Raw genomic sequence first — 21,860 nt, 5'->3', positions numbered from 1 at the left:
GGAAATAATTATGTTTGTATCTCTTGGATGTACTGAAAACCGAGTCAGAATGGTAGTTTCTATAACGTAGGATAATACAAGAAATTCGCTGGATAAACTCAACGTAAAATGAGGTCTAAAATGAAAGCAGGCCCGAATCGCAGGTTAACATTTGAGCGAACTCGCTGAACAAAACTTTCTTACAGAACAATCGAAAGACGGTAACATGAGTTCATATCCGAATTACGGTGCTCCACCAGTACCACCAGGTTTGATAACTGTTCTTGCTGTTAAAGCAACTTCGTATTGACGAGATAAAAAATCGAGTCATTTACCGTATTCAATGAATAGAAAATCAAATGAGTTTCATATCACCTCCTTTATTCCTTCGATAAGATTTCTTTTCTTGAATTTGAATTAAAAACCGCGCCGTAGAGCTGGCAAATGCTCCACCACCACCAGGTCCTCCACCTGGCCACCTGCCTCCAGAACTTGCTTCACAAATGATGGGAGGAATGTATGCGGCGCCTCCACCACCCCCACCAGAGTCAAGCGGCTCGTACGGCGCTCCACCACCAGTTTATGGAGCACCACCGCCCGTGCTCAATTCTTACGGAGGCGGAGCTCCTCCGTCTGGTCCACCCAAAGATGACTATCGGTAGTTAAATAAACCAAGTGTTAAAATATAGTGAAATTAAAGTGGTCGCCGAGAGGAGAATCGCTACTCTGATCGCGTTGATCGCGGCGCTGGAAACAGAAACAGCTACGGCGGTGGCGGCGGAGGTGGCTACGAAGATCGTCGAGGAGGCGGGTACGGAGGTCGAGGCCGCGACGATTCATTCCGCGGCAGAAGCAGGGATGACTTCAGAAGAGGAGGCGATCGCGACGGAGGAGATCGAAGAAGCGGCGGCGGTCGAGATTTTGGAGATCGAGGCGGTGTCAGAGACTTTGGCGGCGATCGTGGCGGATTCAGAGGTGGACGTGGCCGCGGAGGATTTGACCGAGAAGATCGAAGAGGGTAATCATTTGTCTTTCTTTGGTAAAATTGCTTAATTTTTTTCTTGTAGAGATGACAGAAGAGGCGGAGACAGACGCGATCGAGATGGTCGAGACGGTCGAGATGACAGGTTAGAGTCAAGATTACTGTAAGGCAGAAATGAGAAATTTATATTTTAGAAGAAGCGATGGCGGCTACCGCGGAGGCGGTGATAGAGACGGCGGTTTCCGAGGCGGTCGAGGCGGCGGCGGTGATCGTGGTGGTTACCGAGGCAGCGGAAGAGGCGGTGGACGAGACTTTGGCGACCGAGGAGGAAGAGATTTCGGAAATCGTGGAGGAGGACGCGACTTTGGCGGCGACAGAAGAGGTGGCGGACGCGATTTTGACCGCGGCGGTGGACGAGATTTCGGAGACAGAGGAGGCGGAAGAGACTTTGGCGGCGATCGAGGTGGATTCAGAGGCGGACGCGGCGGAGGTGGATTCCGTGGCGGACGAGGTGGCGGAAGAGGACCACCTGGAGCTTCTTTCGACCCAGGAATGGATCTGCAATGATTGAAATGGATATCATTATACTGTTATTCAGTTGTTTATCCGTGTAAAGACCGTGTTCCATCAAAGTTCGGCGGCGGACGAGCTCACCAGCCGTATCAAGGAAAAGGACGAGGATTTCAACGGCAACCTCGCGACGACGATCGTGGCTATTCCAGAAGATCGAGATCACGTTCTCCCCGTCGCTCTCGATCCCCACCTAGATACGACGACTACAGGTAATAATACGAATCGTAAGTTAAGGCGTTTTTGCGATTTGCGTCCTTTAAGGCGTTGCATCAGTTAAGGCGTTTGCGTCAGTTAAGGCGCTGAAAATGACTAGTTGGATTCTGATATCGAGAAGGGTCTGCTAGACTTTCTTGATTAACCTTCTTACTGCAAAAGAGATAATTAAAATATCTCGACTCTAAGGTACTCAAAACCGCTCCACAGTAGAGGAGCAGTCTTAAAAAAAACCTGTCTTTCCCAATTCCTAGGGTTAGTGTTAGGTTTAAAATTTTCATAAAAAATAATTTTATACTCGATTACTGAAATTATAATAAGCATGTCAAGCTGAACGGCAGGTTTATCATTAAATTTGAAGTTTTTCGTGATAGAATAAATCAATTTTTAGTAAAATTATAATTCGACACTACTAAATTTTTCAGATCTGTTTTCATATTTGAAATTAAACTTGAGAATGAAATAAGAAGAATTTTAAGTAAAGTTACAATCGAGGAAATCTAGCACACCCTACTTGATATCAGAATTCAACTAGTCATTTTCAGCGCCTTAACTGACGCAAACGCCTTAACTGACGCAAAGCCTTAAGGGACGCAAATCGCAAAAACGCCTTAACTTACGTGCTCCCCCCTCTAACTCGTGATTTAGATAAGCTGTCGTCGAACTTGACCATTACTGCCAGAAGACGAAGACTTGTTAGTACTAAATGGACTCAATTTTCAAAAACAGTCCTGAGTGAAGTTTCTTTCTTTCAGTACAAAAAAAAATCTACCAATAAAAATGAAAAATAAAAGTAAATCGAATAATTATCATCCTCCTTGGCGATAATAATTTTCTTCTGGATTGTTTTCTTTCTTTTGCAATCAATCAATTTTAAAAATGGCGAATTCAGAATGAGATGAGTCAAAAACTGTTCATTTACGGAACTTTAAAATCAGGCGAACCGAACCGTTGGCTTATTGACTATCTCCTTCGCTTCAAGCATATTCAAGAGGCGCCTAGGCCGGCAAGAACAGAGGACGGATTTCCACTTGTTACGGATCCGCAGACAGATCACGTGCCTATTTTGGTTGATCGCAAGGGTCAGGGCGAGTGCGTCGAGGGAGAAATTGTTGAAGTAAGCGAGAAGGGAGCGCTGGTCTTGGATGAATTCGAGGGACTAGATCAAGAGGGCGAGTACAAAAGGATTAGCATCGACGTTGTTAATCGTAAGTTCACATTTTTCACTGTTTTTCTTCGCTATTACGCGCGGCGGAGTAGAAACAACGCGCGGAAAGATAGGATTTAGATAAGGTCTTTTAGTAGTGTGCTCTAAAAAGGGATCAGCGTATCAGTTTGATGGATTTAACGGAGGCTCATGGCAGGAGCCTCATGCTAAGTTAAACTGTATTTTTTTCGCTTTTTGAGTAAACTTGAAATTTAAGTCCGAAAAATAGTCTTCAGATCTTGGCGAGTCAGAAAAGTGCAGTTGCTACGCTTACAACGGCCCAGAATCCGAAATCTCGCGTCTTCTAAAACTCGACTTTATCAGTTCCTATTCTACCAAAAACCAGCCATATTCTGGCAGCAAAGAAGATAAGAAATTCGGAGAAGAAATCTGCGCTCGAATTCTGAAAAATCATTAATGGAGCATTTGTATCCGAAAGAAACCGTTCAAAAGGCGGCGGAGAAGGCGATTTTATCTGATAACTACGGGGAGGTAATTCCTGTTCTCCAGACGTTGCTCAGACAGCAGAAGAAAAGGGATGATTTGGTTCCAACGCTCGCTTCTTTGATTACTTCTAGTAATATTCGAGTCAAGTTTTTAAGGATCGGTTCTGATAAAGCCAAAGATTTTCCGCGAAAATGAAAGCGCAAAAATGAGAACCAAGCGAAGCTACCTCCTTATTCTTCGCAATATCCGGGGCGACGCATCGATGATTATTTTCAATCAAGTTCTCAAGGATCTTTCTCATCAAAACTGGGCGATTCAGAACATCGCGCTCTTCACTCTCGTTACTATTTTTCAAACTTCGGAAGAAATCGTCGAATACGAAACAGTTGAAAGATCGATTTTAGCGACAATCAAAGATGGAAATTTACGTGCGGGAACGTCTGGTAAGATACAGATATATTTCTGCCCAATTATTGGGGCTTGCATTACAAGCCTTGTAATGCAAGAATAAAACACCACTGTATTAAATGTTTTGCGGTAAAAGAAAGCCTCCGTGTTGTTTAATTCTTACAGTCGTGTTAAACGGCGTAAGACTAACTGCCTGGGCTCGGCAACCTGAGTACAGGGTCAGGGTCAGGGTCAGGGTTAGAAAATTTTTTCTTGATATTTACTCAGGAACTCAGGTCAGTGTTTCTCACTCAGTCAGGTACTCAGGGTACTCAGTCAGGCCTGCTCAGACTCAGGAACTCAGGTCAGGGTCAGGTGCCTGACTCAGGCCAAAACTCAGGGTTTTTCCACACATCAAAATCTTAACAATTTCATTTTTCGCAGATAACATATAACTTTTAATCACAAAATCGCCCATAAGACGGAAAATCACTGTATTTTGACCCCCTTGACGTTGCAAATTGACCCTTTTTTTGTGTTTTTTTCGCTTACTCAGGCCCTGTGTGAGCAACTCAGGCCTGTCTTTTAACTCAGGTCAGGGTCAGGGTCAGGGTTTTTTTTCTCGGGCCTCGATTTTACTGAGGCACACAGGTCAGGGCCTGTGTACTCAGTACTCAGGGGCCTGACTCAGGGTTTTACTCAGGTCAGATTGCCGAGCCCAGCTAACTGCAACTTACTGTAGCTTTCATTTTCAGCTCTGGTGCATTTGCAATCTGGGAAATGGGCGAACAAAGTGGCAGAATTAATCATCCAGTCGGAGGACTTACAAGCAGCAATTAACTTCATTAAATTTGCCCTGCGGCGAGAGCCTCTTCTTCACCAAAAAGCCCAGAAAATCTTCATCGACATTTTAAGTGCTGAGTTAGAGAAATCAAAGGTACAACAATACGACGAACACACTTTTTGGTAACAATTTTGATAAATTATTTCAATCAGGGAAATGGGCCGTCTCACAAATGGCGAAAAATCTCGCTGGCTCTCCTGGACTACCTGGAATTCTACGGAGAACGTCCGGAATCGTCAATGCTTCCTCAGATTTACGACTGTTTCCGAAAAGCGAAAACTTCAAAGAATCTCCTCACAATCGCCTATTTCTCCATTCTCTTGCTTTTAGAAGAAGATGATCTGGATGAAGAGATCTTCAAATTTCATCTTCAAAGACATCAAGGCCGGAGTTCCGAGCTAATTTTTATTTTTATTCAGCGATAAGGAGATAAGGCGCTGGAATTTTTCTTTTGGTTTCAAATTTATAGCCGCGGAAAACCGCATTTTGTCATTTCGACTGCCTCAGTCGGATATCTTCTTTATTCAATTGTGGTTTTTATCTTTAAAAAAATACGAAAGTAAAGTCTAAAACAGACATGGTCTGGGACTCAGGTTAAGGTTAGCGCTTGGGTGAAGGGTACGGTTAGAGTTACATAAAAATGCGCGAAAAGTCGGCTTCACAAAAATTACGAGTCAAAAATTTTCCGAAAGAAAAAAAAAACCGCTTCTAGCTCAATTTTTGAGAAAGGGTTCTTCTTGTTTGAATTTTCGTTTTTGTCGTTGTTGATTTCAATTAGAGGATAATCCATCTTTTGAGCCTATTTTCAACCTTTTTATTCCCATTTCCAACTCCAAAAAAGGCGATTCGACAATCCTCTGCAAAATTATCCGCAAGTTTCCATCCCAATCGTTGCTCTTCTTTCCGAAATTGCTCCACCTCCAGGACTCGGCAATTCTTTCTGCGCTGATAAGATTTACGGCTCTGAGCGAGAAGCAGCTGTCGGGCGTCTTTGAATTATTCGAAAATCAAATATTGACAAATCGGCAAGGGCGAGTTTCTTCCGCCCAGCTGGAGGTCGCGTTTCTTTTAGCGCGCAGAAGCGTAAAAAACGAAGAAAGAGTCAGACGCCTTCTGAAATCGGAAACGACAAAAGAACAATTTCAACTATTTCAAAAGAATTTGGATGAATCGGATTAGGATTCGGCTGATTTAATTGCCCTCCAAGAGCTTTCCCTTTCCACTGTTTCAGAGTCTCTGCGCAGCGAAGCTATTTGAATTCAACTAAACTTAATTAATCAATCAACATTTTTTCAGAAATAGAGAGAAAAAGAAGAGTTGAAAAAACGGACATCGGATGGTACAAGGAATTCCAGTTCCAAAGGTAAAACCTCGGTTTTCTGATCTCGACCCTGACTCTTACCATCACCCCTTTTAGAGGCTCAAAGTCCCTCCTTCATATTTCCAAGTGAACCGATTTCATTCAGAGCCGCAGCGTGGCCGGAGGATTTCGCCCGTACAAAGCGGACAAGTGCTCTCACTGCGAGCAACGAATCGGCGACGGTCAAGACTTCACCAACTACGACCAGCAATCGTTTCACAAAGACTGTTTTTGCTGCGAACAGTGTTTCAGGAGATTTACCGATGAGGACAACATCTTTCAGTTTGAAGGAAAAAAGTACTGCGAGGACGATTTCAAAGTTCTTTACGCGCCCATTTGCAGAAAATGCAACACTTTTGTCGAGGGCGAGGTTTTAAGGCTCGGCTTTCCAAAGTGATCTGTTTTCATTTTTCAGTTTTCCCTTAGCGACTCCAATAATAGCGCTATAGAATTGCTTCTTTAGAAGTTTCATCTTATTTTTCTTAGTTTATCAAAAACTGGCTGTAGAGAACGTCCGGTATAAACTTATCTTGATCCATAATTAATTGCTGGAAACAGCACGACAATTTTGATGGCCGTGCTCATTTATTTGAAAAATCCCTTTTTGAAAGCCATTTTTAAAGCGCCCTGAACGCAGAATGGTGCCTCGAATGTTTCTGTTGCGAAAATCAAGACTCTTGCGGATCTGCTTTGGGCACCCCGTTGGCGCAGTACAACAAGAAGCTCTTCTGCCGACCCTGTTTCAACGAAGAAAAAGCGAAAGCCGAAGGAAAGCCAATTTGCCAAAAGTGCTTCAACGTAGTGGAAGACATGCCGCTTCGCTGGAAGGGCGATCCCTATCATCCGTACCACTTCAACTGTGCCAACTGCGCCTGCGTCATGGATCATACTGGCAGAGACATCGGAGGGCGACTGTACTGCCTTCCCTGTCACGATAAGATGGGCATTCCGATTTGCGCAGCTTGTCGACGACCGGTTGGTATGTTCAAAGCGGTAGATTACTGGGCTCGACTTTCAAGAAACCTGAGTCAGGGTCATTGGAAAGCTTTAATTAAAAGCCGCGGCTTTTTCCTGACTCAGGTTTTTGAGTTGGTTTTGATAAATAATTTTTTCTCGAAAAAAGCCATTTTACAGAAGCAGCGTAACTTTGACGAGAATTTTCGGGCTGAACTATTTTCCCTCGCTAACGTGGGCCCGGTTGGTATGTTTTATTATGGCTTCGTGTTTTTAAAAACGCGTCTTGGGTAATAATTGTTGGCATATTTTGGTTATTAGACGCGGCTGGACGGAAACAAGAGATAGATGTAATTATGATTTGGAAACTGACCAGTTTGGTTTGGATAAAAATAAACTTTTCTCTCCTCGTGAAAAATGGGCCGTTTATCCCAAAATTAAATTTAATTGTTGGCAAATCAGCTGAAAATTGACCACTCACGTCGATATTTTAGAGGTCACGTTGATATAAACAGCGAGGGAACTCCCTCCAATGCCGAATTAATTTAACGTTTTTATGCATCCTTTGGGTTGATCAGCAATTAATGTTATTTTTTAGAGGGGAGATGCGTAAATGCCTGTGGGAAGCAGTGGCATCCTGAGCATTTCGTCTGCTCATCCTGCGAGCGTCCTTTCTCGCACTCTAAGTACTTCCTCGGACCTGATAACATGCCTTACTGTGAGAAGCACTACAACATTCAGTTTGGAGAAGTCTGCTTTTCTTGCAATATCCCCATAAAGGTGCACTCCCTTTGTTTTCCCCTGTTTTAAACTTCCGTTTAGGACGAAGTGATTTCGGCGCTGGAGAAAAAGTACTGCTCTTGTTGTTTCCGGTGCACAGGCTGCGATGATCGACTCAGTCCGAAGCAGAAATTCGTCGAGTTTGACATGAAACCGCTTTGGTAAGCGAAATATTCGGGCCTCACAAAAACGTCCAAAAAGCAAACAAGAATCCACCAAATTTTAAAACCCACTGATTCCCTTTTTTAGCAAAAAATGCTTCGACAAGTTCCCCTCTGAGCTAAAAAAGCGAATCAAGAAGCATTCCAAAAAATAGCGGCCAACAAAACCGACAAAATCGACAAGACATGACAATTGAAACTGATTCATCAAAAAAAAAACTCGCTCTTTCTTCAAATTCCAAAAACTCCCCCTTTTTTTACAAGCAATAATTTATTTCCCATAATTGAATTCCTGAGCTTCTCAATCCTTATTTCTTATTCTGCTACGTACTATCAGACTCTCACGTGCCTCAGCCTCTCTTCTTATTCCTTTTCTTTTCTGGCTTTTTCAATCTTCCAATAAAGCAACTAAAAATCTTCTTTACTGGAGACCCAAAACATACTACGATTCTCACCTCTAACTGTGAAGTCTTCGCTTGAATTCCGATCGTTACTAATATAAGAGTGCTGCTTAAAATCGAGAAGCCGCTTGCGGGTTCGATTGAAAAAGACGAAAAAGCCGCGCTTTGCGCAGCTTCGATTCTCTCTTTCTCGAAGCCGCAAGCGGCTTCTCGATTTTCAGCCGACTCATATTTTAGAAACGATCGGATTTCAAGCAAAAAATTCAGAGTCAGAGGTAAGAATCGCGGCACATTGTGTCTATCTTGCAAAATTGAATTTGAAAATTGCTTGCAAAATAACGAAAAGCGTAAAATTACTGATTTGGTAGGTGCGCATGAAATATCAATTTTCGTGAATCAATGGGCATGGAAATCCATTTTATTGGTGTAGAAAAGCTTCGGATAAAAAATATTTACAGAAGTCAAGAAAAAGAAGATTAGCAGCAGTCTGATTTTGGAATAATTAAAAAAAAGTCTCAAATATTGTTTCTCACTTATTTGAGGACGTCCTTCTCGTGAAGATTTGCTCTCATCTCATCATATGTGTTTTGCATGGTTTGAGGGGGGAAGGAAGTGATCCACTCGGGCAGTTTGTAGCCGCCAGTGCATTTGTCGTCGTGAACGTTTACCCACCACCAGCTCATCACGCTTTTGATGATCCGTTTGGGGAAACCGGCGGATTTGCGTTCTTGGATATCTGAAAATTATTATTGAAATGTCTACCATCAAAAGATAAAAAAATTCAATTTAGACTCCAACTTTTAGAGCTTAATATTATTTGGCTCAGCAACCTGAGTGGAAAACCTGAGTCAGGGTCTTGAAAGATCTGTTATGAAATTTCGCTCGATCCTGAGTCAGGTTTTCCACACAGGTTGACGTTATTGCCAACTTCTCTTCTGGGCTCGGCAATCTCTGTGGAAAATCTGAGTAAGGATCGAGAGAATTTTCATAACAGATCTTTCAGGACCCTGACTCAGGTTTTTCACACAGGTTGCCGAGCCTTAAAGAAAAGAGCCGGTAATAACATGTTTTCACCATTGCGAGCACTCGCCCTTAGAAATTATGGTAATTTAAAGTTGTAACATGCTCATTTCTAAATGCTAAAGGCTCATTTCCATAAAGGAATTTGAAAGCTGTTCCTCTGAACTTTCGCTATCAGCTGAAAAACGTCTCCTTTGAGTTGATCTTTTAAAATCGTACGTTGTGATCAGTGAAAACAGCGAGTAAAAATAGAGCCAGCTCGAAAATCGGTATTCAAGGAACCGCCAAATTCGTAGTGAAAATAGAACTTCTATAGCGATTAATTACGGTAGAAGGAAGCTTAGATTTAATCACGCTAATCAGAGATGTTTTGGAAATCCTGGGATTGATGTGACATGACTTGGACGGTCAATTTTAGGAAAACTGGATTTTTATGGGAAAAAACGGGAAAATTTTTTAGTAAGAAAAGCTTACTTCTGCAAAGATTGCACATCATTTCCGCCGTATGGGATCCCAAGTACTCGTAATCATCGTCGAGTTCATTCGCTCTCCACTTGTGATACTCCAAATACGCCGTGTCGTTGCCGTCCAAGTAGTCCAAATAGTCGACCAGATCTTTGGGCGTTTCAAAGTCTTCGGCGAAAATGTAGGAGTTTGGAGGCGCGACAGCTTCCACGTCCGATTTGTGAGGACCGTAGACGACGGGAACAGCCCCGGTGCCGAGGGAGTTACGCCAAAACTTTTCAGAGATGTATCCGTTGCAGTGGACAGAGTTTTCAAACGCTGAAAATTTTTATTGATTTTTTTAATATTCATTAAGATTTCAAAATTGAATTATTAGTAAAAAAATTTTAAAATATTTTAAAATAACAATTATAAAAATCTAATAAATTTTTTAAAATTATTTAGAAATAAAAATTTTAAAATTTTAAATTTGAATTTTTCAAAATTTTAACTAAAAATTCTCAATTTTAATTATCATAAAAATAATTTTTCTTATTTCTTTATTTTGAAAACATAACTTTCTTTGTTTTTTATCAGAAAAAAATTGGTAAAATAACAAAACCACGTTTTCCATGTTAAAAAATTAAACAAAAAAGAGAACGTGAGGGTTGAGCAAAATGAGCGCAAGGGCGACTCACTTTAGCACAGATGTGGTTAATTTTAGTTCAACCTGTTTTCCCAGATTCGCGCGATTTCGCGATTTCTGGATCGCTGGGAATTAAATTTGGTGACTTACCAAGATAGAATTTGTAGCCAGCAATAACTCCATCGCCAAATTTATCCGACCAAGGAGCGCCTTCAAGATGGTTATTGAAGCAATCGCCGAAGCCGTTTATTTTCAGCCCTTCTTTGATCAGTTCTTGAGCGTAGTTCCATCTCGCCGAAGCTCCGTTCGTTCTGCCGCAGTTTGAGACGATCCAGGTTGTGTGTTTTCCGCTGTTGTTTTCTTTGCGGTCCATGATTGACTTAATGATGTCTTCGTAGGGTTCGTGCTCTCCGGCGCTAAAAGATAGCATTTACAAACAAAGTAAGAGAAAGAGAAAGATAAGCAACGTAAAAATAAGGATTGACCTTTGGTTATCTTGTTTTCAATATTTTCTAGGAGTACTTATTTGAAAAATGCAGCGGTTTATATGATTAGAGCTAGGAGGACTTTGGTCCGGCAACCTGTCAAGAAACCTGACTCAGGGTCCTGTAAGAGCTTTGATAGAATGCCCGCGGTTAGGGTTAGGGTAAGAGTAACAGTTCTCCATTTTGCTAAACCTAACCTTAACCCGTTTCGCAAGCTCAGGACCCTGACTCAGGTTTTAACACATGTTTGCGACCCTTGACGAGGAAAACTTACTCAAAATCTCAGACTATAAAATTTTCCAATCAAAAGAATCGTCAACCTTGACCCTGACTCTCTGATATCATCTATCTCTCCCTCATCTTTATTTCTATTCACTAGACGTACTCTATATGCAGCAGAAGTTGAGGGGTCAAGCCGAAGTCTGAGCGAACTTGCTGTGTGTAAACACTAAAAACGTGGCGAATCCATTCTCCTCCTTGAAAACCCAAAATAATTACCCGTTTTCTGTTTAGGCTAAACGGAAGATTTGGGGGCGGCAAAGTTTACATAATCCTTTTTTCACGTGATTCAAAACTGGGGTAAAAAGGTCATTTACTATACCTGTAATGACGTGCAAGTACTGAATCTGTACTGCCAAACGGTCGTACAACGTCGCTATCGATTCTATACGAAGCAGTCAAATTAAAAGCGCCGTCCCAGTCGTGAATTTCCTTTACGAGATTGTAGTTGGTTCCCTTTTCAATTCCCTTGGAAGCTGCTTCTCGCGGCCAAAACACCCAATATTGCGAGTCCGTATTCCGGTTCGTGAAATCGGGAAGATCCTTTGCCTTGATTGCGCTTTTGTAACGAGTGTTGTCGAACATGATTCCGTCAGCTTTTGAAAAGGTTGAACTTTTTCTGTCCTACTGAAATAGCGAGCTCCGAATGCGAGGGAACTAAAGTCCACCCCAAAAAGTAGGGCGATTATTAATTGACAGTTTTGAGACATTCTTGACACGAGAAAAGAATGCTAAACGGTTTTCTTTAAAATTTGAAGAAAATTGAAAAAAAAAATTTCAACTTTAGAATTTTTTTTATTTCGATTTTAGATTTTTTTTTTGAAAAATTTCAATTATAGAATTAATTCTTTGAAAGAAATTTCAATTTAAGATTTTTTTTTTGGAAAAAAATTTCAATGCTAGAATTTATTTTTTGAAAGAAATTTCAATTTTAGATATTTTTTTGAGAAAAAATTTCAATTCTGGCATTTTTTTGAAAAAAAAAATTTCAACCCCTTTCCCTTCATATTCGAAATTTCTATCGTTCGTAAGCCAGCATCCTCCGCATTTCTCTGGAATTTTCTTCAAAAAGGGCATTTCGAAATTCCAGAATTCGAGAATCGTCGTTCTGTCTTTCTTCGGCTTCTGTCTGTTGAATGCTTTGTAATTCTTTTGAAAAAGTTCTAAATTCTCTGCGATTTTTCGCGCTTTCTTTTCGCTGACTTGTTTTCTATCCGTCCGCCAATTTGGAGTTACTGGGTCTTTCATTCCTTCCGCATTGGAGAAAAGTATAAAAACGGAGCTTAGCTTCATTTTGGAGGGTTTTGTTTCTCTATCACGTTTTACAAGAGGTACAGCCGGGAATCTTATCGTGAAACTTTTATGACGCGGCGCGCACGAGCTCACCAGCGCCATCGCGCAGGATTGACCGTGACCTTTGCGCGAAAAAAAAACGCTATATCATGTCAAAGGTGCAATGCCTAGTCAAAAAAGCGACACGACAAGAAGTAATACCGGCAGATGTTCAGAATTATGATGAATCGTAATAACGAAAAAAATAATAAAGTAGATAATTTTAAAACTGAAATTTTTTCTTTTAAAATCTTAAAATTTTACAAAAAAAAATACTTTTGAAATTATTTTGCTTTTATTTATAAAAGATCTAGGACAAATAGAAATCTTAAAAATCACTTTCCAAAAAGAACTCGAATCGAATCTCAACCACTAATTCTTTGATGGAATTTGACCACATAATCGCTGGATTTCTCCCTCTTTGAATTTATTCGAGTTCCGAAAAGAAGAACTGGAAGTGCAATTCACGAGTAAGCCTCGTCATTTTTTAATTGGCTTTTGGTTTGTTAAAACATTGCGGTTTACTAGGTGATTTACTTGTGACACACGTTTTTCAGGTTAATTTTTCAGATTTACAAGTACCAAATTACTTAATAATGATTTTTAAAAGGAAAGATAATTCGCAAACTCACTTTGGCGAGAGCTTAAAACCGTTTTAATCTAAATTCATTCTATTTTACAGCGTTACTTAGCGAGGCCCTATTAAAAAAAAGAGATCTTTATTTTTTTAGAGAAATAAGCGGCGCTTGCCGAGTCCTGGAGTGGGTAACGAGGCCTTGAAGTAACTTTTCCAACTCAATCAAATTATCCACTGTTCATTTTCAGTTTTCAATTATTGACGGGCTCTTAAAATAAGAGCAATGACGTTAGAGATAATTGACTTTGTAAAAAAACAAGAGGATTTTGAGTCAAAAAGTGTTCGTTGGCTTTATTCAAAAATTCCTAACATGCAGTCGTTGATTTAAACAATAAAAAGGGAGATATCTTGTCATCTCGGTACAGGTTTGTTTTTTTTGAGATCTCTTGTCATCTCGATTTTCGTTAAAAAATTGGCTTAGAAACCCACTTTGACTTGTTCTCCGACGCACTTGGTGTAGTCACATGTCATGTCGATTCCCTTTCCAGGCTTGATCGTCACTGGTTTAGCTCCGACGAAGCAATTGTAAACGTCGTCAATTGTAATTGTATCTGGAAGAGGTTTATTGAAGTGAATACCGGCGTAGTACACATCTTTATCCCATTTTCCAGAAGTGTCTTTCACCGTTTTGTCAGCGCTGAGAGGAAAATTATTAAAATATTTATATTTTAATTATATAATTTTTATACGATTATAAATGAAGTTTAACCGAAAGCCGAGTGTGACAGATCGTGTTTTCTTTGATTCGGATGGGTCGTTTTCCCTATAGTAGGTTCCATTAAATGCTGCGTAATTAGTGATCGCGCCTTTCTGTCCCTTTGCTCGTTTTTCCATCACTGTAAAATCGTAGTCGTGACTGTGGAGATAATCAAGCACTGGTTGACCACAAACTGCTCGAGACATGACCCAGCATTGCAGATACGACTGATCCTTTCGAGTGGCTCCTTTAGTCGTTGCTTGAACGACAAAACCATTATTTCCAAGATACAATGGGACCATCGCTTTTCGGCTTATAAAAGATTTTTCGGAAGCTCTGAAAATATTTATTGGCCTTGTGGATTTCGCAATTACGTGTATGAATATTTCTCAAAAAATAAGAATTTACATTATGCCGTCAATGACATCGTCTGTACAATCACAAGGGTCGGCAAAGCAATGTCCGCGATCATGAGCTGTACATCTTGCTGTTGTTGTAGTTGTTTCTTCATCGCTTGTTGTTGTAGTTGTGGTTGTTGTTGTCGTTGGCACTTCATCGGTTGTTGTCGTTTTTTCTTGTGTGGTTGCCGTTTTCGTGGTTGCTTTCGTTGTTGTAGTTGTTTTTGGCTGAGTTGTAGTTGTTTTTGTAGTCGCCTTAGTCGTTGTTGTTGTTTTCGGCTTTGTTGTAGTTGTTTTTGTAGTTGCTTTTGTTGTTGTAGTTGTTTTTGGCTTTGTTGTTGTGGTTTTTGTTGTTTGTTTTGTTGTCGTCGTCGTCTTTGTTGTTGTCGGCTTCTCGGTTGTTGTAGTGACAGAGGTTGAATACTTTTTGCATGAAACACTTAATGACGGCTTTAAGATTGCAAAAATTATTTTTGTCAGCACGAAATTTTACTTTACGATATTATTTAAATAATTTTTTTTCAAGTGATATAAAACCGTTGCTGCCATTTTCTTCGTGTTCCATGTCGATGCATGATCCGTCAGAAGTTTTCACGAACCATGAATCTGTAAGAAATTTCTCGTTATCAAAGAGGATAAATTTATCGAATTGAGGTTCAAATTGAATTGTGAAATCGTTTTCGTCGCAATCCCAAACTGGACGGCCGTAAATTGTTTTTGTCACGTGACGAGTGCATGTTATCGATTTTCCCGGTGGCTTTGAGCTCCACATTTTTGCTAGAATGATGTGTAAAAATATAAACATAAACTTATCTTTTTATTCTCCTTCAAATATCTATGTGTTTCAAGACAGAGCATTCAAGAAAAGATAAAAGATTATTTTAAGATAATCTCAAATTCAAATTGAGCAAAGATTACATTCGGCTGAGCATGTAACGCTGCTAAAAACATTTCATAACTAAAATTTACCTTCAATTAGATCACAGCAAGTATCCTCAGCAACGCATGATCTTCCTGGAGCATCTCCCTAAAACATCATGAATATCCTCAGCGGCGTAAACATCCGAAGTCAAAAATAGAGCTCAACACGATTTGTTTTTTATATTTGTTTCTTTATGCCAGAACTTTTGAAAAGCCCATTGAATTCTGAGCAGATCATAATTAATGCGCTTAGCTGAAACTGTACTTATTTCCCTAAACGCGCTGATAAACAAAAGAACCGAGTGCTCTTTCCACGGAAAAACGCTCCGATCGGGCTTTTTGGGTATTTTTGGCTCCCGGGATATGATTCATGCTGCGAGCGCGCTAAGTTTTCTTGTTTATCTGGCTTTAATTGCTAATAAGTACAATTTCAGATAAACGCATTAAGAATGACCCGTTCAGAATTTAATTGGCTTTTAATGGTGCAGGTTTCATGAAAATACTATGCTTTTCTATTCTTGCGCTTTCTTTGGCTCTGTCGATTACCAAGATCTATTTATTTTGACAGGTTCAGTAAAAATTTCTTACTTTATAAAAAGCAAAAGTGGCGACAATCGGCGACATTTAGGCCTATTTGCCTTTGTTTATTTTTGAAAAATAACGTTTAGACAATTTTTTAAAAAAAAATCAGTTTATAAAAAAAAACCTTAAAGAGGCGACATTCTGCGACATAACCAGGGCGCCCCCGAAATTATGCAAAATGTTTTTTTGCATACCGTTTGAAGATAAATTACCTCAACATTATCTTTAAAGCCGTCTTTGCATTGACAAGTGTAGTCATATCTATTGTCAGTGCAATTCGCGTTAACATCACACTTGTGAGTTCCATCTGAGCATTCATCGATTTCTGGAATGAACGTGCAGGTTTTTCCGTCTCCAGTGTAGAACTCATTACATTTGCAATTGTAAGTCTCATGTAAGTCTGTACAAATAGCATTTTCATCGCAAGGTTTTTCATCACATTGGTTTGGATCATCGGTCCCGTCCCAAAAGCATAAAGAAAACTCGTTCGGTCGTAAAGACCATTGATTGCCCACTGGAAACCATTTTTTCCAGCGTTCATTGATAGGGGGGCAAGTTGCGTCGCTTATGATAAATGATTCATAGTTGTCGTATTCATTGATTGGCCAATGATTGAATTTTGCCCATCGACCATCCAAATAAGCAATGGCTCCTCCATCATCACATTTCCAAAAATCACGATTATTGTATTGTCCTCCATCGATTATGCATTTCAAAGGTCCAGTTCGAGGATTGAAAAAATTAATAGCTCCACAGCAGCCTTTTTCAGTGTTTGGCTGCAGAAGCTTGCATTTTGTCAGCGCCCTGTCGTCAGAGATCTCGTCTTCAAAGCCGCCACAGTCAGGAATGTTGTCGCAAAGTCGATCAGCAAAAATTTTTCTACTGAAACCGAGTTTATCCTTCGATTTACATTCTATCGTTTGTTTTGGCGAGAATATTTTTCCAATCTCTGGATCAGTCTTGCAGTACGTATGATGTATTTGCATCGCATCTGTCGTCGTTACTCTGTACGCCATGCCAAACTCCTCGCCTGTTCCTTTTAAACTCAGAACTGGTTGGGTTTCTCCGGGAAAACAGCGAGAGCAATATGTCATCACTGATTCGACTTCAAACGGACTTGACATATCAAACCACTCACTATGCTTGAGTGGTCTATAATTAAAATGATTCTTCGGCAACGAAGTTCTGTCATAATTAATCATGAGATCAACGTCCGGTCGTTGATGCTCGTGGAAAACACCAAGTGCATGCAACATTTCGTGTTGAACCGTGCCAGGACTCTTTCCAGTACAATCTGGCTGATCAAGAGTACCATCAAGAGAAATTACTTGCCAACCCTCTGGAACACCGAACTCAGTAATGCTGTTATAAACGCCGTTGACTTGAGTTGTTGTATTATGATGCTGACCAGGATCGACGCCAACAGACGAAAAGCATCCGACATTTTTTATGAAAACGACTCCATTTTTATATTTTGCTTTTGTTGCTATAGTTCCAATTTCTTCGTTTGATATTTCAGTGATCGCGAAACATCCAAGATCTTCCTCCAAAGATTTAAGGGAATTCTGAAATATTTAATTCAAAGCGTGATCAAAAAAAAATTAAAAAATTAGTTGTTTTATGGATTTGGGGCAGGTCAAAAAGCTTTTTTACCTTAGGGCTCCTTCAATTCCCGAGAAAAGCTTATTTTTCTTAATTTCTGAAAATGTCAACATGACAACGCGTAGATAACACACATTTATTAAGTTAACTTTTTAACAAGCGAGTGGGAAAGCTAAATCTAGAAAGAAAGGGTTCTGAGCGTCCTTATTACTGCGCTGTCATGTCATTATTTTCCGAAAATAAATCGGAGCTTAGCTCCATCAGAAATTATTGGCGTAAGATGGGCATATTCTCTGGGAAAAATCAACTGGAAATATTTTTGCTTATCTTGAATTTTATAAGAACTAATAATAATGTGAAAGAGAGTGTTTAAACAATTAGAACTCAACTTGGCCCGCTACGAAATCTTTAAAGACGAAAATATATATCTGATTTCAGGAGAAAAATCATCTTATCACTTAATGATTCTAGTTAAAAGGATTGTTCTACTCCTTTGCGAGTTTTCCCTCAAAATGAGATTTCCCGAAGAAATATTCGAATATCCATATATATTTTTTGTATATCTTACCCGGATAAGACCACCGAAATGCCCAACGCTTTGGTGAACAAAGTACGGTACAATTATCGGGCCACCCGTTTCTAAAGATGTCCATCTTGGAAAATTAGCTGTTACTCCTCTCGCAGGTCCGTCCAGTGATGATTTCTTAACAGTGTTTTTTTGTTACTTATTCTTTCAGAGTTGTTTATGAAGAAATTTATTCTTTTTTACAGATCTGAGACTTTTTTTTATAATAATTGATTGAAAGTTAAATCGGTCAAAATAATTTAAAAATTATCTTTAGCATTTACTCTGTATATTTTGTAAAAACGAGCTGATCTTATCAAAAGCCAGCATATGCCCAAAATAAACAAAAAAAAAAAATAAGAAATTTCTCTTTTCTTGAAATCAGTCTAAAAAAGCTAATAAATCAACAAAATTTTTCCATTATTTATCAAGCATTCATTTTTTGCAGATCTAAGTGTTTCCAAAAATCGACTAATATTCTTCAAAACGCGTATTTAGTTGGAGCTCGTCCGCTTTCTTTTTCAATTTTGCATTAAAAATGCGGTATTTAAGAAATAATTTTCTTCATCTTTTGTTTTAAAAATACTCAAATTGATTATATTTTTACTCAATCTGCGATTATCTGTCGATGATAAATAATTGATTTACTGTCAAAAATTTAAACAATTTACCAAAAAAATATTGATCGAAAAATGTTCCATAAAATTAATGAAAATATAAATCATATACGAATGCTTTCAATGTTAGAAAATTTATATCTTACATAAGTCGCTGAAAGAAAAGAGCCGGTACAACCTGCTGGACGAAGAAGGCTTTGATCGTATGACCGGGAATTCAATTGGGTCCATTTAAGTCCAATCGAATCGTTTGCCTTTTCAAGTTTAAATTTGAAATGTCTGTTTTGTTAATTACTAAAATAGTCATTCTCATGGACAATAAATTTAATTTTTTTGACTTAAGGGCTAAAGTTAATCAATATTTAATATCATATTAGTCACATGTCGAATCTAAACATCTCCTGAAGTCCTCTTAAAATCTCTAGAGTCGCTAAAATCTTCATGATTTCACAGGTCAAGTGCGTTGTTCTTCTCAAGTTGGCTGAATATAACAAAAAATAAACAAAGATTATATTTTAATATGAAAAACACTTAAAATTTGATTTCAGTCGATATTAAATTTTGCTTAACAATGTGATTTTCAATATTCGTTAGCTCGTTATAATAATGAATTTTATCAGGGTCCACGCAAAAAAATGCTAAGTACGGCAATTATAACGGCTTGATCAGATATCATTTACCCCTTTTGGAAGATGAATTTTTTTCGGAGAATTCAAAACTACCTTGATTTGGATATTTTTTATTCTTGTCTTATCGACAATTAGTATTCGTTAATATTTTTTTTATTAATTTATTAAATCATTTTATTTTTATGCTTCTAAGAGCCTAGAGAATCCGTTTCAAAGTAAATAAAATATTTTTTTTGGTATCCGAAATGGGCTTAGGTATTTTAATCGTTTTTCACCGTTGAAAACGGCCGGCCTTCGAAATAATTTGACAGAACCATTTTGTCTGACAGAACTATTCTGTTTTAACAAAACTTAAGTGAGGCATGATTGCTGCCCGAAATAGGTAACTGCGGCGGTAAAAATATAAAGAGAGTGTCAAAAAACATGATACTCTCAATTGTCGAGGTTTCTGAAAAACATTCGCGAAGCGCACACTGATTCTCTGATTTTACTCTAACAGAATAGTTCTGTTTTCTACAGAATGGTTCTGTCAACAGAATTATTTCGAAGCCCCGCCGTTGTTAACACCGATAGGGCGCCATTTTGTTAGAAACTTTGGTTTATCGTAAAATTTTTCTTTAGAAATTGGAGTGTTCATCTGATAATAGAGTGCCTCGTGGTTATAAGCATACAATTATTTATGGAATTTGTGGACACTTTTTGTCTTTGAGTTTTCTGAAAAATGTCCACAAATATGATACAGAGCTCCGAAAAAAAAATGTTTCAACGAACTTGCTTAAATTATTTTTTGAGAAGGAAAAATTGATTATTTTTTCAAAAAATAATCTATAAAGGAACACAAGAAGGTAGCTAAAGACGTGAATCTTATTAAAAATTTAGCTTTTGACGAAAAACAGCTCTTCGCATGTAAAATAGGCCTCAATACCGAATGTTTGATCATAAGTTTAGGAGTCAAAGATTTCAATTGACAAAAAATGTCCACAAATTTCAGACCCTCTCTTTTAAAATGTATCCCAAGTAAACCTCTAAAATCTGAAAAATGTTCACAAATTTTATTTCCACAAATCTCATAAAAAATGCTATTGATATAAAGTGTTCTCATTGATTAAAAATGTTTGTTATCTTTAAACCAGTTTGAATCAAAGAAAGAGCATTATTTGCCTAAAGAAAGACATATTGTCGATTTCTGGGAGAAACTCAAGATTTGGGGCGCACTGACTGTGTCGTCGAGTGTCGTCGAATGTCGTAGTTTTTTCTCAAATTCTCAAATAAAAAAAAAGTTCTGTGAAAACAATGCATTCAAGTGATTGCATTTGGCCAAACAGTCGGCTGCTTTTAGCAAAAGCTAAAGTTGGGCCTCGCCAACCAAAAAAGTTCTCTACCCCAAATTGCGTGCGTAAGGGCCCCTGGCCCGTCGCGTGCTCATAACATTGATAACTCATTTTGGAAGTTTTTAGGCCTCATGGTAAAGTATCGAATATGTTAAACATTTCGATGATTATTTTCTAGAACATACTCATTTCTTAAATTTATTTTTTTTAATCGCCAGAAACGACGACATTCGACGACATATTCAGTGTCGACCCAAAGTTACCCAGCTTTAAAAATGATTCTGATTGGAAGATCGACGAAAATAATGATCATATTTGTCAGTAGAATTTCAGGTGCGATTTGTAAATAATCACTGATCATTATATTATAGTCTCAATATCTCGATGTTACCTCTCTACCAACTATATTTGAGAAAAACACACGTATATCTCAATCGACACATGACATTGGCAGAGCTTGTTTAAATTGAAACTCATATTCAGTGACTTTTTATTAGATTTGCTATCGCTTGGATAGATTTGCCTTCAAAAATCATGCAGAACTTATGCAGCATGGATAAAATCAACCGCAAATTGTTTTGTTGAGATAAAACAGCAGCCACGACAAAATCCATCGAATTTATGCACCAAATAATATCACAAGTTCATTTTTCGTTCCTTTGTGATTTTTAATAATCGGGCACGGTTACAGTTCTTACAAAAATAATTTGCGAGAAACAGCGGCGCCTCAAAAGAAACCTCAGTCAAATGGCAAATTTAAAGGCTCCCGCAGTTGAAAATCATTTATGTTGGCATGAAGGTAAGGAAAGTGATTTTCAAAAGAGGTAAGATCGAAACAATTGACAATAGTCCAGATGGTCCTAACGGTCAAGAAAGGACAAAATTAGATATAAATCATGTAAAAAACAATTACAAGTATTGCAAGTGTCCGACTTCATGGGTCAAGAAACTCGGTGTTTAATTACCGACGGGAACGGTCGGTAACAATACCAAAGCTTTTTTGGTATTCCAATACCAAAATTTGGTATTCCAAAACCAAATTTTTTACACAATTTTTATTTTTCGCCCGAAAATTATCAAAAACACTCCTTAAGGGGGAGGTCGACGAGAATCGGGAAATTCTGTAACCAAAAATCCGGAAAAACCTGCTTAGATAGGCAAATTCTGGCTTTTCAGGTGGAAAGAAAAGTGTTTGAAAAATACAGCGGCGAAAACTAGAAAAAAAAATTTTTCGAAAAAATTTTCAAAAAATTGGGTCAAAGTGGGGGTTACTCGTAACCAAAAAATCTCGAAAACGGGATTTTTTTTCATCGTCAAATTAAATAAATAGTTAATTGAAACCCTTTAAAATACAGCGACGACAATATAAAACGGGCTGCTTTTATTA

The 21,860-nt window shown here is 38.7% G+C and overlaps 7 protein-coding genes across 8 annotated transcripts in view; 5 read left to right on the top strand and 2 right to left on the bottom strand.

Annotated features, from left to right (window-relative positions):
* LOC145708187 (small ribosomal subunit protein eS6-like) overlaps positions 1–21,860 on the top strand; it is a 37,281-nt gene that overhangs the window by 1,804 nt on the left and 13,617 nt on the right. The gene's annotated exons all lie outside the window — the stretch shown is intronic.
* Positions 179–1,543, top strand: LOC145697558 (uncharacterized). Its single transcript, XM_081774783.1, has 5 exons — positions 179–248; positions 415–637; positions 680–997; positions 1,047–1,106; positions 1,156–1,543. The coding sequence occupies exons 1-5, from the start codon at positions 206–208 to the stop codon at positions 1,526–1,528; spliced, it is 1,017 nt and encodes a 338-aa protein (XP_081630909.1). The 5' UTR covers positions 179–205; the 3' UTR covers positions 1,529–1,543.
* LOC145706759 (putative gamma-glutamylcyclotransferase CG2811) lies at positions 2,643–3,550 on the top strand. The gene is made up of 2 exons (XM_081784202.1): positions 2,643–2,955; positions 3,191–3,550. The coding sequence occupies exons 1-2, from the start codon at positions 2,646–2,648 to the stop codon at positions 3,370–3,372; spliced, it is 492 nt and encodes a 163-aa protein (XP_081640328.1). The 5' UTR covers positions 2,643–2,645; the 3' UTR covers positions 3,373–3,550.
* Positions 3,607–5,627, top strand: LOC145700814 (uncharacterized). The gene is made up of 4 exons (XM_081778139.1): positions 3,607–3,844; positions 4,544–4,725; positions 4,785–5,016; positions 5,509–5,627. Exons 1-4 carry the CDS (start codon positions 3,607–3,609, stop codon positions 5,625–5,627), a joined length of 771 nt encoding a protein of 256 aa, XP_081634265.1.
* LOC145710868 (LIM and senescent cell antigen-like-containing domain protein 1) lies at positions 5,465–8,316 on the top strand. The gene is made up of 6 exons (XM_081788576.1): positions 5,465–5,995; positions 6,099–6,370; positions 6,616–6,971; positions 7,545–7,726; positions 7,769–7,887; positions 7,976–8,316. The coding sequence occupies exons 1-6, from the start codon at positions 5,969–5,971 to the stop codon at positions 8,040–8,042; spliced, it is 1,023 nt and encodes a 340-aa protein (XP_081644702.1). The 5' UTR covers positions 5,465–5,968; the 3' UTR covers positions 8,043–8,316.
* LOC145711295 (3-galactosyl-N-acetylglucosaminide 4-alpha-L-fucosyltransferase FUT3-like) lies at positions 8,686–11,838 on the bottom strand. The gene is made up of 4 exons (XM_081789019.1): positions 11,485–11,838; positions 10,549–10,814; positions 9,783–10,091; positions 8,686–9,024 (listed from the first exon to the last, which is right to left on the bottom strand). The coding sequence occupies exons 1-4, from the start codon at positions 11,745–11,747 to the stop codon at positions 8,822–8,824; spliced, it is 1,041 nt and encodes a 346-aa protein (XP_081645145.1). The 5' UTR covers positions 11,748–11,838; the 3' UTR covers positions 8,686–8,821.
* Positions 13,389–20,949, bottom strand: LOC145703538 (uncharacterized). 2 transcript variants are annotated; one of them, XM_081780911.1, is made up of 9 exons: positions 20,865–20,949; positions 18,917–18,994; positions 18,660–18,769; positions 17,900–18,034; positions 15,942–17,294; positions 15,196–15,253; positions 14,764–15,003; positions 14,237–14,665; positions 14,023–14,164 (listed from the first exon to the last, which is right to left on the bottom strand). In XM_081780911.1, the coding sequence occupies exons 2-8, from the start codon at positions 18,954–18,956 to the stop codon at positions 14,238–14,240; spliced, it is 2,364 nt and encodes a 787-aa protein (XP_081637037.1). In that variant the 5' UTR covers positions 18,957–18,994; positions 20,865–20,949; the 3' UTR covers positions 14,023–14,164; position 14,237. The 2 variants fall into 2 exon arrangements, with proteins under 2 accessions (XP_081637045.1, XP_081637037.1); XM_081780919.1 differs by lacking the exons at positions 15,196–15,253; positions 15,942–17,294; positions 17,900–18,034; ... (1 more) ...; positions 18,917–18,994; positions 20,865–20,949 and adding an exon at positions 13,389–13,768 and having other exon boundaries at positions 13,841–14,164; positions 14,764–14,942.

The sequence above is a fragment of the Oikopleura dioica genome, chromosome 1 (genome assembly GCF_907165135.1).
Source record: "Oikopleura dioica chromosome 1, OKI2018_I68_1.0, whole genome shotgun sequence".
NCBI lineage: Eukaryota > Metazoa > Chordata > Appendicularia > Copelata > Oikopleuridae > Oikopleura > Oikopleura dioica.
This window is presented reverse-complemented; position numbering and strand designations above follow the sequence as displayed.

Bases quoted from the DNA above. Each gene is read 5' to 3' on its own strand.
- LOC145697558 (XM_081774783.1), top strand. From the start codon at position 206: ATGAGTTCATATCCGAATTACGGTGCTCCACCAGTACCACCAG. The intron at 249-414 runs GTTTGATAACTG...ACCGCGCCGTAG, and splicing joins TGCTCCACCAGTACCACCAG to AGCTGGCAAATGCTCCACCA. The intron at 638-679 runs GTAGTTAAATAA...GTGAAATTAAAG, and splicing joins CCACCCAAAGATGACTATCG to TGGTCGCCGAGAGGAGAATC.
- LOC145706759 (XM_081784202.1), top strand. From the start codon at position 2,646: ATGAGTCAAAAACTGTTCATTTACGGAACTTTAAAATCAGGCGAACCG. The intron at 2,956-3,190 runs GTAAGTTCACAT...AATAGTCTTCAG, and splicing joins TAGCATCGACGTTGTTAATC to ATCTTGGCGAGTCAGAAAAG.
- LOC145700814 (XM_081778139.1), top strand. From the start codon at position 3,607: ATGAGAACCAAGCGAAGCTACCTCCTTATTCTTCGCAATATCCGGGGC. The intron at 4,726-4,784 runs GTACAACAATAC...TATTTCAATCAG, and splicing joins CTGAGTTAGAGAAATCAAAG to GGAAATGGGCCGTCTCACAA. The intron at 5,017-5,508 runs GCCGGAGTTCCG...ATTATCCGCAAG, and splicing joins TCATCTTCAAAGACATCAAG to TTTCCATCCCAATCGTTGCT.
- LOC145710868 (XM_081788576.1), top strand. From the start codon at position 5,969: ATGGTACAAGGAATTCCAGTTCCAAAG. The intron at 6,972-7,544 runs GTATGTTCAAAG...GTTATTTTTTAG, and splicing joins AGCTTGTCGACGACCGGTTG to AGGGGAGATGCGTAAATGCC. The intron at 7,727-7,768 runs GTGCACTCCCTT...ACTTCCGTTTAG, and splicing joins CTTGCAATATCCCCATAAAG to GACGAAGTGATTTCGGCGCT.
- LOC145711295 (XM_081789019.1), bottom strand. From the start codon at position 11,747: ATGTTCGACAACACTCGTTACAAAAGCGCAATCAAGGCAAAGGATCTT. The intron at 10,815-11,484 runs GTATAGTAAATG...GCTATCTTTTAG, and splicing joins GTACTTGCACGTCATTACAG to CGCCGGAGAGCACGAACCCT. The intron at 10,092-10,548 runs GTAAGTCACCAA...AAAAATTTTCAG, and splicing joins TGGCTACAAATTCTATCTTG to CGTTTGAAAACTCTGTCCAC.
- LOC145703538 (XM_081780911.1), bottom strand. From the start codon at position 18,956: ATGAAGATTTTAGCGACTCTAGAGATTTTAAGAGGACTTC. The intron at 17,295-17,899 runs GTAAGATATACA...TAAATATTTCAG, and splicing joins ATTTCGGTGGTCTTATCCGG to AATTCCCTTAAATCTTTGGA. The intron at 15,004-15,195 runs GTAAATTTTAGT...ACATCATTCTAG, and splicing joins TTGCTGTGATCTAATTGAAG to CAAAAATGTGGAGCTCAAAG.